Raw genomic sequence first — 15431 nt, forward strand, 5'->3', positions numbered from 1 at the left:
ACATGTACCCACCATTCTAGTATCATACAAAGTAATTTCACTGCCATAAAAGTCCTGTGTGCTTTGATTATTCACCCCTCACCCTGCCCCAATGCTCAGGGGAAGAAAATAGTCTTTTTATTGTCTCCATAGTTTTGCCTTTTCCAGAATGTCATATAGTTGGAATCATACAGTAGGCACCCTTTTCAGATTGGCTTCTTTCACTTAGTAATAAGCATTTCAGGTTCTTCCATATCTATCCATGGCTTACCAGCTCATTTCTTTTTAGCTGAAAAATATTCCATTATCTGCATATAACCCCACTTTATTTATCTATTCACCTGCTAAAAGACATCTTGTTTGCTTCCAAGTTTTTGCAAATTATAAATAAGGCTTCTATAAACATCCATGTGCAGGTTTTTGGGTGGACATAAGTTTTCAACTCCTTTAGGTAAATATCAAGGAGTGCAATAGATGGACCACACAGCAAGAGTATGTTTAGTTTTGTAAGAAACTGCCAAACTGTCTTCCAAAGTAGCTGTACCATTGTGCATTCCCATCAGCAATGAATGAGAGTTTCTACTCCTCCACATCTTGCCAGCATTTGGTGTTGTCAGCGTGACCCCTACACACTAACTGACTGTTGAACTCCCACTCCACCACCCCATGTTCCTATGACAACAAAATACACTAAAACTAGAGGTCATTTTCTTGCTGAGAAACAAATTAATTTGTGAAACCAGCAGTGGAGGTCTTATCACATGCCATGATTCCTTGGAGCAAAATCAACCTGAAAAGCTAAGGAATGAGAAAGCACAGGTTTTACCAATTTCTCAGGATATGCTCCTATGCTCCTAGAACAATTAAAATCATTCTTAATGCAGTAAAAAATTAACCAAAAACGGTAACACATCTAGCTTCCTCTGTTGGCTTATGATGAGCTGATGCTGCTCAGACAAATAGCATCTCAACTTAGACTCCTCTGCTCCCTCCAAAAGATTTCCTCTAAACATCTTTCCATAGGAGGTGCCAACTACAACTTACTGGGAGAAAAAAGGGAGTAAGATAGTATTCATCATTAGCAACAAAAGAGAAAAAAGGGAGTGAGTGGAAAACGTGCCAAGGAGAGAGACTTACTGGACAAAAGTAGGTGTTCTCCACGATGTGATGGGCCACCATGCTGTTCTCAGCAGAGAGAGACATGATGAATAACAATGCATCCCGAGCTTGCTGGCCCACTGCCCCCTCTCGGTGAATGAAGGGAATCAGAAGGGAGAAGATGAGGAAGTTGGCAGCGCCTTGGTCTTCACTAGTGTGGAAGAAGAGTTCTAAAATGGATGGATCTTTGGCAAGAATGGAACAGAGCTGATTGAGTAGGACAACCAGCTTCTCCTCCACAGTGGGGGTGGTTGTTCCTGAACAAGAGCTCAACAACATCATCAGAGGCTTCAGAATGGGTTTGTGGTGCAGCAGAGGCTGGTGCGACTGGGTGACCAACATCTCATACATCTTTAGCTGCTCAATTTTAGTCTCATCAGTAAATTCCCTTCTCAAGCTCCAAAGGAAAAGTTTCTCCATGATGTTCTCAGAGACCACAAATTCCAGAATCGGCCCCATTGCAGCATCCTTGGCTTGCTCTTCAATCAACAAGAAGAGCATGTGTTCTACATAATTCTGCACAGCACTGGCCTCATCTGGAGGGATAGACCCATATTTTGCCTGGGTGTTCTTCAAGGGGTCGTGCTTCTCCAAGATTTTCACAACCTGTAACCAAGTCAAACATTTGTCATCTATCTGATGTTTATCATAATTACAAAAACACATCACCACTGATTTTACCAAATCTTCACCAAAAGTGCAGGAGCCACTGCCCACAACAAGATATGTGTGAGCATTGTGTGTGTGTGTGTCTTCCTCTCAAACACTAAAATGAAGGAGTTAAACTATAGAAAGAAGATGTCTGAAGATGTTTACTTCCACAGTTATAAATTTCAACAATCTAAATATCAAAGAAAATACTATGGTTACATCAATTAAGCTACATGCATTCTTTGGATTATTTATTATGAACATAATTGAGGAAAATGAGAAATTGTAAGTGATATGTTAGATGAAAAAAGCAAGCTATTTATAGATGTTAGATGCATAATAATCAATTATGTCAAAGATGTATGTGAAAAATATGCAAAAAGACTCATTTTTATGTTCAAAGTCATGACAAATTCTTAAATTTTTTTCTAGATTGTAAATGTATAACATTGCTTTTTAATTTTAAAATACATTAAATAAGCACAAGGAAACCATGCTACCCATGTTCTCCTACAAACAGAATTGCTCTGGAGATCTCAGCAGAGGAACACAGCTACTCATATGCCCTTGGCAGAACAATATCCTCCCTTCCCTACTTGGATGGATGCCCTCTTCAACCAAACATGCAGCAACAGAAAAGATTAAAGGAAACTGATAAACGAGCGACATACAACTAGTAGAATCAACCCTAACATGTGGCATATACTGAAACTGAAAAATGAAGGGCTTGAATGTTGTGTTTCTTTAAGCTTAAAAATTCTGAGACAACCAATTACAAACCAAACCCCTAAAGTTTGGAGTGATTAAAAAGTTTTGGAAATAGAGCTGATAATTAAGCACTTTGGGAGGTCAAGATAGGAGGATCACTGGAGCCTAGGACTTCAAGACCAGGCTGGGCAAAATAGTGAGACCCTGTCTCTACAAAATAACTGTAAAAATTAGCTGGGTGTGGTGGTGCATGCCTTGAGACTCTGAGGTAGAAGGATCTTTTGAGCCCCAGGAGGTTGAGGCTGCAGTAAGCCTTGATCACGCCATTGCACTCCAGCCTCAAACAAAACAAAAATCAAAATGGGTTAAGGTGGCCTATTTTGTTATATATACTTTACCACAAAAAACTCAATTACAATTTAAATAAAAATCCCTAAACAGGTCACCTCACAGCCCCGGTCAGCTTCTCTCCTTTCCCACTGCTAGCATTTGAAGGTTTCTCACTTTCTGTGCCAACAGATACTTCCACTTTGCATCCTGGAAACTAAAACAATTTTTTATCTCAACTTCCATTTAACTTTATGACTTAGAATTTCTGGTATAATACTCATTCCATTTACTCCTTTGAAAATATACACATACGATAATTTTTAAACATCCAAACATTTATCAATGACTTTATCTTTGTCCCTTTTTGCCTTTCTGAATTGCATGGAATCTATGTGTCTTTTGCAGTACCCTCCGGGTCCAGTTCTATGATGTGCTGTTACATGTTCTGTATGAGTACTTAGGTTATGGAATTTTTGCAAGTCATTGGGGAAGCTGGCAAAGGCATAATGCTATGTCAGCATGCATGAGCAACGAAGGAAATTTATTTCTCAGGGAAATGTCTGTCTCTCCCTTGTCAGAAATGGAAAAAAAATCTTTATAGACCAGGCAAGTCCACCCTTACAGAATAAAAGAATTTCCACAGAATCTATAATCTCCATTGACTTCCATTATAAAGTTGATAATGCTGTGTCACAAAGGCAAAAAATCACTCCAACACCCTTGAGTTGACATTTTTAATAAAAAAAAAAGGAAGGCCTTTGGCTAGCCCCTACCCAGGGAGTACCTGGCCCACTGACTAGTGGCCACAGGACAGCCACTAGACATCCTCTTCTCCTTTGCTGCATGCCTGACTCCAAAGTACACCCACTATCCTACAACCTCCACCAAGCCCTTCAGGATTCCTTGCACCTGGTCACCGTCCTAGCAGCAGAAACACCGGGACCTGGCTCTCCCCCATCCCTTTGTTCTGGGCCCTACCAACAACTCAATAGAATGCAATCACAGTACCACACTGGTCCAAAGGGACCCTCTACCTCCACACCACACATTGTCCAGCCCCAAAAGTCCCTAACTTCAAGCCTCCACATTCTGAAGAACAAAAGACATGCCTTATCAGTTCTATAATTTCAAAGTCCATATATTGAGTTTACTTATGAGAACTATCTTTACAGCTAGACCTCAGGATAAAAATGTAATTACACTTTTCATGTGTGCCCAGACTGTCTAAACTATCTAAAACTGGGGCTGTGCTTTATACATTGATAGTGGAGTAGCAAATTAGCTCAATCTTTCTGGAAAACAATCTGGCAATATGTAATAGAAGCTATAAAATTGTTCCTGCCTTTTGACTTGTTAATCTGACTTTGGGGAAAATGCCCCAAGGAAACAACCCAAAAATAATCTTTTAAAACATGTTCAACTTTCCTATAATGAAAAAAATACTATTGACTCAAATGGTCAAGAATAAGAGAATTACAATCAAAATATATTATATCACCATACAATATAAAAAAATTGTATGAGCCATCAAAAAAAAAAACACTAAGTAAATTCATTTTCTATCATTAAAATGTAAGCTAAAAAGCAAATACATTGCCAAGTAGATACATGATTAAAAGTGAGTCTAAAAAGATATAAATGAGATTTTAAGGTTATTTATTCTTTCCTGTAAGTTTATCTAATTTCATAATACAAATAAAAACAAAGGTAGACAAAGTAATCATGTACTAATGTCCAAAAAAGACCAAACCATTGAGTTAAAAACAATTAACAATTAGAGATCTCTTAAGTCTCAGCAATTTCTAAGCAATATAAATTTATACATATGCATATGTATATTTTATATAAACTATATATGTGCATGCAAATATGTAAGACACAGCAAAAGTCTTTATTTACATAACCATAAATTGTATTTTTCTCATTAATTAACCTTCATTTATATTATTTATTCCAATTCATTCCTTTACAGACCTCCTTTTTTTGCTATGAAAAACCTTAAAAAGAGAACTAAGATTTTTATACAGAATGCAAACTGTTTAGCAGCTTTTAAACTGAAGCATCTTTACTCTCTTAAAGTAGTTCCCTTATACTGTCTTCAGATGGAGCAGATACATTGAAGACCCAGACCTAACCCACTGGTTTTACTGCCTGGAAGATGGGTGTGTTGTAACCAACATATGTGAGTCATGAAACACACAATGCTCAGCAAAGTGCTGATTATGCTTGTGTTGCCACATGTCCTTAACCTCTCTCCTTAGGACCTTCCCAAGGTACCTCCTTTTCCTTTCCAGGCAGACACACCCATGACCTGCTTTTACTAGCGGGCTCTGGTGGCCCAATCTTGGGACCGGTTCCTATATTGGCAGGGAATGCCTAAGAAGCTTCTTGACTAGAGCACAATTTGTACTGAAATGCCAAAGAACTTCTATCCCAAGTCCCAACTTTCTCACTCCAATGGTGTCATAGTTCTTTCAGTTTCTATAAACTGATCTCTGATAAGACCTGGACTTTTCCTTATTTTTTCCTTTTGTGCCCTCTTTTCGTATCACTCCCATCAAACTCCAATATTTCTGTGTCCCTGATTTCTGCTTGCTGCCAGTTCCACCCACACACCAACTTTTACCTTCCGGTGCTATGGATGCCACGATTTCACGCTGCTCACAGTGGCTCCCCCAGGCCTGGTCTACTCCTGATTACCAGCTGTCTTATACTCCCGACCTTGCCTCATTTCCCACACCTGGCTTCTTCTCAGCTCTCTAGACTCAGTCTCAAGGATTCAGCTCAGAGGAAGAAAAAACACAATTAATGGGGCCGGAGGGATCTCAGTAGGTAAAAGAATGAAAGCAAGCAAAATATACTTTGCAAATATTCCCAAATTATAAAACAAATTTACTTTGTTAGGCTGAAAATACCATTTTAAAAAACTAATCAACACCTTATAAAGCCCACACTCATTAATTAAGTAAACCAGCTGAGATCAGAAATAGCAACTTAAACGTTTTGCAGATCATAGCTAGATGTTTGTTAATCTACAAACTTTAAGAAACACAGACGTGTGTGCCCGTGTGTATGTGTATGTGTGTGGGTGCACCATTAGCCTTCATCACATACAGATCCTAAATGTAAAGTATCACAATTCCAAAAAGAAAGAAACACATAAAAATCAACAGTATGAACAATGCTGGTAAAAATATCAAATTCATAGAGCTAAATTTAACCTAATTTCAAAGCCATTTGACTTATAAATGTGAGAATTACTGGGGCTAAATAAGATTAATAAATAGCATGTTTCTTTCATTAAGTAGTATCAGATACTCCTATCCTTATCCCTTATGATGGCCCCTGTGAGCCAGTGATAATCGGCCTGAATTTCAAACGGGCACAAATTCTAAACAGCAAGTGCAAATGCTTTCAAAATGAAAGCTCTACATAAATCACATAATTGTACCTCAGCTACAAATGATTACCCTTCAGGATAAACACAAGTGTTTCTCTCTCAGGAGACTAGCTTTGATTCCAGTTAATATTGTTCTCTGTCTTACATACATGCATGTATCAGTAAGTGATTATTTATGCTACCAAAGTTAAAGCCCAGTTATTTTAAGAAAGTCTTATGTGTAAAACCCACACTTCCAAATCCTTTGGAATGCTAAAATAAGGTGGCATTGTGGAAAAAACCAAGTTACTATGCAATATTTTCCAACACACTGAAGGGCAAGATTTAGCTGTCTAAAGCCAAATTCCACTTAATCAAATAACGTATCAAATAACGACACAAAAGTTTCCATGCAGCCCTTGTTCATGACTTAACAGCTGTGTCTTTCAGTATTAAGTGTTCCTTATGCATCTATTTCCACAGGGAGACCTCTACCAAGTCACTTCTTTTTACATTAAGATAACAGCTTTATAATACGTATTCACTTAACACCAGGTTTTTAATGTCAGCTCCAGTCCTGAGCTCCAGAAGCTTGCCTAAATCTTGGATAAAACAGTTATGGAAAAGCCTTATGAGTAATGATCTAAATAATGATATTTCAAAGAACACTAATTTCAACCACAGCAAAAATCAAACTTACCACCAAGCACACAGTAGGAGAGTTGCTGACATTTCAACATGCTCAATCATTTTATTTTTATTTTATTTTTATTTTTATTTTTTGAGATGGAGTCTCTCTCAGTCACCCAGGTTGGAGTGCAATGGTGCAATCTCAGCTCACTGCAACCTCCGCCTCCTGGGTTCAAGCAAGTCTCCTGCCTCAGCCTCCCAAGTAGCTGGGATTACAGGCATGTGCCACCACACCTGGCTAACTTTTGTATTTTAGTAGAGATAGTGTTTCACCGTGTTGGCCAGGCTGGTCTCAGACTCCTGCCCACCTCGGCTTCCCAAAGTGCTGGGACTACAGGCATGAGCCACCGCACCCAGCCATGTTCAACCACTTTAGAGTCTGACAGAAGTGCAAGTTAATGCCTCAGTCCTCTAACTTAAGAAGTATACCTTTGGTTCACTTTACCTTCTACCATCAAGGCTAGAGCTACCTGTAAGCCTTGGAAGGGAGACAGAACTTTTTGAAATGTTAACAAACATCAATTTACTAAGATATTTAGAAAATTAATCAGAGTTCTCTAATACTTCCCAACTGTTCATCTCTCAAAGGCTTTACTTAATTTTTCTCTGTCATTTAGTCTACTACAAGGCACAGAGCGAAAGAATGGAGATAAGCAGAGCAAGGGAATGAGACTCAAATACAGTACACGTGTCAAATCCATGCATGGATGCTCTAGACTTTAGATTTGGGCTACTTGGAGCTCTACACAAGATACCATACCTCAAGTATATTATCTATTTTTGACTATTGTGGGAAGACATTTGACTTAATTAACCAATCTAGATGGTTCTGTGTTTTCCCATCCCTACCCCTCTCCAAGATGAAAAATGTTACTAAACCCACTGATTTTCCTCATCCATCACTATTACTCTATTTGAGCTCTGACATTTTCTTAGCCTAAACATTTTTTAAACAGCTTATTTTTAGAGGCTGAAGGTAGACAGAAGTCATTCTGGGCTATTAATTAACTAGAGGCAAAGACAGAAATGTGCATTTCCAACTGATTTTTTTTAACCCACCTCCTCTGCTCTGGCTCTAAGAGCAGAGACCTTTTGAAATTCAATGCTTGAAAGGAGCAGAGAGAAAAGGAATAGAACAAGGTCCATGAAGCTTCAGAAAGTACAACTGTGCCATCAAAAATAACTAGTGTAGGGAATTTAATTCACATGGCAGTCTAGTTGAATAGTTTATTGCCTGGTGGGCTAATAATGCTTCTTACTGTTTCTGTCTTCTCTTCCATTCAGATAAAAACAAAGACACAAAGGCAAGAGATAAAAACAACAGTCTACTAGATTATAAACTGTTCTTACAGACTACTATAAAACACATACACACACTCTTCCAGATCATTTAACGCAAGTCCAAAGATCTTGCTGGTGGCAAATTATACAATGTTTTAAAATTAGCGTACATTGAAAGCTGTTTCCTAAGTTGCCTAGGTCTTTTAAACTTGTATTTTATTCTGACTGCCTTTCAGTTCAATCGTTTATTGAACATCTACTATATGTCACAGTCTGTTCTGGGCAATGGGAATATCAGTTACAAATGGCCTCTGATCTTGAGGAGCTTGTAATGAGTTTGTGAAGAAGATAGTGTATATGCAATTTTAATAAAAAGTGGTTGGGCTACATGCAGTGGCACATATCTGCAGTCCCAGCTATTTGGGAGAATGAGGAAGCAGGATCTCTTGAGCCAGGAGTTCAAGGCTGTAGCATGCCATGATTGCACCTGTGAATAGCCACTGCACTCCAGTGCAACATAGCTAGACTCTCTCTCTAAAAATATAAATAATTAAATTATAAGGTGATTGGTGTAAGAGTGATAAAATACTCAGGTTAATGCTTGAACATGGGGTGGGAGCATGAAAGAGGGCAGGGAAGGTTTCCTAGAGCAAATGATGCCTCAAATGAGGCCTGTAGAAGGACAGGCATTTAGCCAGTGGGAGGAATATTTCAGGCAGAAAGAAGAATGAGTGCCTAAGGCACAGAGGGATGAAATAGCATGATGGATACTGCCAGGAGACGGGGTGGCTAGGAACCCCAAGCAACTTTGCATTTTTGGTGATTAAATGAGAGGCAGAGAGTAACAGAAGCCAGGACATAACAAATTATGTGTGCCATCCTGGCCTGTAGGTGGCCAGATGCCACTGAAAGGTTCAACTAGAGGAATGAACCAGACAGATCTGGATTTGAGATTCATCACTCTGGCAACTTATGGGACAAGATGGCATCTCAGAAGGTGAGAGGAAGTCAGGGGCTACTTTCTATAGCCCAGACTCTTCAGTGTCACTATTAGGAATGCAACCATTCCTGAAAGTATACTCTAGAATGATTCTGGGATGCCATGAGATCACTGGACCCAGAAACAGTTTGGAACCTCAAGTGCACCACTGGGCCATTTAAGGTCTCTCCGCTGGCAACTCCCCTGAATCACAGACTGATTGGATGACGGCTGGTTGTATAACTAGCTGCCTCTGACAGGCTCTAAGGTGTAAGTGGGCAAGCAGATCTCCTCCATCAGTGTTTGCTCTTTAACTCAAGCTCTGGAATAGAAGCTATTAACAAATAGCAGAACAGAACCTGTCAAATACAAGTTAATTATGTTGAATTTGTACTTAAATCTCCTAACGAATAGAACTCGGGATACCACAGGCTTTTGTTGCCTTCATTTTTTCCTTTCTTTTTTTTTTATTTATTTTTATTTTTTTAAGACGTCTTGCTCTGTCGCCCAGGCTGGAGTTCAGTGGCGCAATTTCAGCTCACTGCAACCTCCACCTCCTGGGTTCAAGCGATTCTCCTGCCTTAGACTCCCGAGTAGCTAGGATTACAGGCACGCACCACCACGCCCGGCTAAGTTTTTTATTTTTAGTAGAGATGGGGTTTCACCATGTTGGCCAGGTTGGTCTCAAACTCCTGACCTCGTGATCTGCCCGCCTCAGCCTCCCAAAGTGCTGGGAACACAGATGTGAGCCACAGCACCCGGCCAACACTTTTTCCTAATTTGACATTTAAAAAAGCATTACACTGGGCAGGTAATGGGGCATCTGGGCAAATAAAATGCTTTCCAGCTTTGTCTATGTCTCATTCCCTACCAGCCTTACAGATTTTTCTTGCGTCGCCTCAGGGGAACCCAGGGGCTGTAGTCACAGTAGGCCTAGGAGCTTATATCAGACCTGAGCTCTTTTCCCAATCCTCTGCAAATGCTCTTCACCCACCCCAGCCCAACAACTCACAGCCAAGAGCTAATGCATGAAACTCTAAAACAATATGTAAGTATCATTCATTCCCACCAACTGAAGATCTCATTCCTTATCTTACTCTTCGTCCCATATCTCTGCCTGGCTATGATTTTTTTGCCTTCCCCTCCTTTATATTTACCATCCAAAAAAGCTAAAATTGAGCATTTGTTCCCAGTATCCATTCTCTGAAATATTCTTTTCCTATCTGTCATCAAAACCTTCCTTTTCCATAGCCAACCTAGCAAAATCTCACTTTCTCCATTCCTAGGTCATTTCCAGCCATAATAGCCCCTTCTCTTGACTTAATTCATGTAATAATGATTATCTATTTTATAATAATGTATCTTGCATTGTCATCTGAATCAGCTTATACATTTTTTAAAGCCCAGACCAAGGCTTATACATTCTCAAGTCCCACCTGTGATGCCTACAGTGACATGCCTGGAGTGTGGGCTCAGTAAATCTCCATTGAACAATAACACTTTGACACTCACGTAAATTTCTTCAACCAGTATTTTCATTCACAAAGATAACAGAAAGGCCCTCAAGGGCCTCTATAGGCAGCAACTGAGAGCATTTTCCGAATTTATTTAAAAGGAAACGTTAAGCCTAAAAAAGGTTAAAAACACCTGCCCAAAGGTAAAGAAATGGCTGAGTCAACAATAAGACCATGAGTGTCCCAACTTTATAAAAGAAAATATTTAACAACTAAACAGCATCCCCTTTGACAAAGTTATCCTTACCTTGAACTCAAGACTTGTCTGCACTGAGAGTACTATGTATCTGTACTGTGCTTCAGAGAACCCAAAATGTCCGAAAATAATGAAGTCATTTGTATTGTTATGGAAATGAATAATATGATTCTGGGACCAATAGTCTTTCAATAATGTGACACATTGTACTGACACATTCCTCACATTTGGAGAAAGCCTGCCGGGGACAGAATCTGACAGGGCAGATGACCCACCTACATATGATCAAGAAGCTGATGATGTATCATGTCTTTGGAAAGTGGCACAGAATACTAACTGGATCATATCACAGTTACCCCAGGAGAAATGATTATAACCCAAGGTATTATACTCAAACAAATAAACAAAATGGGGCTGGGAGTGAAGACTACGTAGTAGGATAGACTTCTTCAGCCTAATGAAATGACTGGAGCTGAAAATGTTCTCAATTAAAAACATATGATTGTGCACTAATAGATTTTTTAAATGAGCACAAGTAACTAAATAAATTAGTAATCATACAGGTACTAATATACAAATATATAATGTACATTTTAAACACAAAACAGAAATTTGTAAAAGGTAAAGATAGAAACAGACCTTCTAAAATATTCTTCCTACACCCAATGGACTACTGGGCTCATTCCTTAGGATTCACCACCTCGCTTTGAAGATACTGCTTTAAAATATAAAAGTGCAAAGCCAAATGTTATTACTCTAATTATCTCGAAAACTCCTAAATTACTTTCTTCCCTTAACTAAAGCATATGTGCCCTAATGTCCATAGCAAATTCATTAAAATTCTAACGGCAAAAAGTCAGAGAATGCACAAAAAATCGGAGAAGGTTTATACTGGATAGCAACAAGAAGCTACAAAGTATAAACGGCTCAGAAACAGAATTGATTTTGCTCGTTTTTGATCTAAACTGTGTCCCCTATAATTGTTGCGATTTACAGGCTCAGTGCTTTGACCCGTGTGCTGTTTCCAGCCACAGGAAGGAACTGGGTAGTCATTTATAAACTGTCACATAAATAGCCACTTACCAGCTCACCTGGGGAGTGCAATGTTGGGCAAGTAGTAAAGAATGCCAATTTTATTTATTTTACTACTTATAAACTCCCTAAGGGGCAGGATAGTAAATTTTCTGAACATTCAACCCTTAATTATCCACACAGCAGATCAGAGAAGTCAAAGTAAATAATAAAAAAAAAAGTTTGTAATCACTTTGTAATGAAGACATATATTCAGGTATACTCAGGGATTTTTCATTAAGTTACACAGGGACCACCAGCCGCAAAACAGTAGAGCACAGAGATCAAACACATGAGCTTTGGAGTCAAGAGACCAAAGCCTAAGTAACGAGCTTAGTAACTTACTAGCTGCATAACCTCAAGCAAGTTATTTAACCTCGGTAATTTTCTGTTCCCTCTTCTGTAAAATGAGGAAGCTAACATTAGCTACCTTACAGGTTTGTAGAGAAGATTAAATGACATAATGCATTTGAAGTACTCAACAGAGTACTTGGTAAATGTTTAATAAATGTGTATTTTAGTATTATTAGAGCTTAAGAACTGGATGGAAATCAGCAGGGAAGAGAGAAAGAGAGAGGATGTAATTATGGTCAAGTATATTGCAAAGCGATATAAAAGTCACTTTAAGGAACAACTGCTGTTCTTCTAAAAATATCCAAGGAACATGCATGTACCCTAATTGCTTTTGTGAAAACCTCGGTTTTTGACCAGATACCTATTCTAGGAAAGCAAGATGAAAAAGTTACTTTTCTTCCTACCTGAAAGAGTTTCCCTCCCTATGTTTCTAGAAATCTAGTTACCTATCACAGAGGTACCTATCACCTGATTCAGTGTGATGGAGGCCCCTGGGGTTACTGAGACCAGCAAAAAAAGTGGAATTCATACATTACCTGTGCCCAGTGGTTTTTAAATACAATCATGCATGTTTCTGGGTCAACTCCCTGTAGGCTCACAGCCTGCTGGAGTTTGCTTCCTGTCGAAACCGATGACATCATAAGACTTCATAAATCAATACTTCTAAGTCATATTTAATTTTCATTAAAATTTGGTAGCAGTCACTAACTTTCAGGTTTGAGAAATGGAACTTCTTCACATTTCATTGTCACCTTCCAAAACCTGTAATGACAATAACAAAAAAATGAATTTTATTATGTTCATAAATTAAATAGGACACTGACTATTAAATTTAAATCAAAGCTTAGACATTCTTAAAGTCCAACACAGAAAAAAATCTACAAAACAGATACACTCAATCTAAAGGCTCTCCTATTTTCTCCTACTTTGCTACTAAAAATACAAAATAATAATGCTACCTAAGCTACATGAATAAATGAAACAATTATTGGGTTTCTTCTCTCCACTACAACCAGCCACAACCCCCCAAAATTACTATTCTAAATCACTCAAGTTCAAGTCTAGTTTCTAGAATCAAGCAAGAAACTATTAGGTTGGTACAAAAGTAATTACAGTTTTTGCCATTACTTTCAAGGGCAAAAATCGCGATTATTTTTGCACCAACCTATTATGATACCAATGTTTGCAGAGCTTAAAAACACCCAGTAACAGGAAAACCATGAGTTAATAGCAAGAGAAATAAATGGCTTGATGCAACTTGGGGGAGGTATTATAAAACAGCACCCAGATTCCTGGGTCTAATTTGATTGAATATTTTTTTAAATCAATGGCTGCCAGAATTGAAAGGATTCTCAATCATTTTGTGGCTATAAACTAGGTTAAAGTTTCTAGCTTTTCTGAAAAATAATAGAATTCCAAGTAACCTTGACAAATCAGAGATAGAAATGATCCATCAAAAACAAGATAGTGTTTATTAGGTGTGAGTGCAAGGCAGCACACTTACAAATGAAAAGTGAAACATGGAAAAAAATACAAAGAAATCCTGACTACAAGAGAGTAAGTAGGGGAAAAAAGAAATTGAGGTCATAGAGTGTATGGTGAATATGATCCATTTGTGTGGCACTGACGAAAGCAGTAAGACAGTGGTATTGTCTCACCAGTTTGATCAGTCCATAAAAGGACTAGGTATAATTGAAAATACTATTTTTTTAGTGTACAGATTGGGAAGAGTTCAGAAAAAAGTAATTACAATTACCAGAACCCTGGAAAACAAAAACTGTAATAAAAGTTTGTAGACTCGTAATGCCAAAAGAAAACAGGGGGTAGCCATTTTCAACAGAGTAATATGAAAGGTATTACAAGGAGAACACCAATCAGCTGTTCCTCCCTGTAAACAGTAAGATGGGAGAAAGTAGGCTTCAGAGGAGACTTAGGGGTTAAGTTCCTTGTGGGGAATAGAATTAAACACTGGAAAATAGTTAAGAAGTATTTAAAACGAGCACTTCTGTTAATAGGAGGGCAACTATTCATCATGACAAGGTCTTAGAAAGAATTTTTAGGACATAAGAACAGAACACTTGCAAGCATAGTTCTGAGGAAAGAAACATTTTTGAAAAAGAATGGAGGAGAGTTAAGGTATACAGAAAGGACGGCCTGTTAAAAGAAGTACACAAATCATATACTCAAGGAAAACTGCCTGTGTGTTTCTTCTATAGCTTTATTTTATTAAAATTGAATTCCCCAAACTAAAATTCCAAATAATACAAACTTGTTTTCAATGGACATTGTCCACCGCCAACCATGGCTCTTTGCTACTATTGGGTCGATCTAGTGTTTCAAAAATCAGGAGTGGCTACCCCATATATGCAGGGAATGCATTCTCCCGTCCCCACAGTGCCTGCCACTCCCTGTGATCTTACTGCCAGAACCTTCACCTCATTCAGGTTACCTCACTAGCCCTTATAAACATTTACATTTACAGCCTTGTTTTAAATGATAAGAGATAAAACAAGATTCTGAATCAACTTCCTCATTATTCTACACATTACATTTCTGTGAAAATGTCAAGGCCTTTTATTTAGGTTACATAGTGATAATAATGAAGAAAATCAAAGTTTTGATTTATCCCAGAGATCGAAAAACTACAAGACTCAAGTCATTCCAGCTCCAGAATTCAAAGATTCTTCTTCAGAGGTATGAAAGGAACATACATCATGCCAATTGCTTCTAAGTCAAAAACAGAAACATATGCTAAGATCCTTCAAGTTAGTTTTCAGAAGGAATTTACATGCAATCTTCTCAGAAATGGCGAGAATGCAGTAGAGACGGGACAAATAGCCAATGCTATGAGCTTACTAGTTAGTTTGCTGTTGTTGATGGTGGTGGTTGGTGGTGGTGGTGGTTGTTGTTGTTGTTGTTGTTTTATTAGAGACAGAGTCTCAATTCATCACCCAGCCTGGAGTGTAGAAGCCATCATATCTCACTGCAGCCTTGAACTCCTGGGCACAAGCAATCCTCCCACCTCAGCCTCCTGAATAGCTGGGACTACAGGCATGTGCCACCACACCCGTCCAATTTTTTTTCATTTTTTGTACAGACAGGGTCTCCCTATGTTGCCCAGGCTGGTCTCGAACTCCTGAG

The 15431-nt window shown here is 38.5% G+C and overlaps 1 protein-coding gene across 9 annotated transcripts in view; it reads right to left on the minus strand.

Moving 5' to 3' along the window:
* The window catches only part of FHIP1A (FHF complex subunit HOOK interacting protein 1A), a 277030-nt gene that overhangs the window by 97791 nt on the left and 163808 nt on the right, over window positions 1-15431 (minus strand). For 3 of the 9 annotated variants that reach the window (XM_011710586.2, XM_011710587.2, XM_011710588.3), the window contains 3 exons: window positions 13000-13052; window positions 12827-12909; window positions 1117-1743 (listed from right to left, as the gene is read on the minus strand). In XM_011710586.2, the coding sequence (XP_011708888.1) occupies window positions 1117-1743; window positions 12827-12909; window positions 13000-13036 (747 nt within the window). In that variant the 5' untranslated portion in view covers window positions 13037-13052. Of the gene's footprint in view, window positions 1-1116; window positions 1744-2942; window positions 3041-5452; window positions 11469-11504; window positions 11584-12826; window positions 13053-15431 lie in introns of those variants that run through there. The other 6 variants (XM_011710592.2, XM_011710593.2, XM_011710590.2 and 3 more) reach the window with 6 other exon arrangements.

The sequence above is a fragment of the Macaca nemestrina genome, chromosome 3 (assembly GCF_043159975.1).
Source record: "Macaca nemestrina isolate mMacNem1 chromosome 3, mMacNem.hap1, whole genome shotgun sequence".
In the NCBI taxonomy this organism is placed as follows: domain Eukaryota; kingdom Metazoa; phylum Chordata; class Mammalia; order Primates; family Cercopithecidae; genus Macaca; species Macaca nemestrina.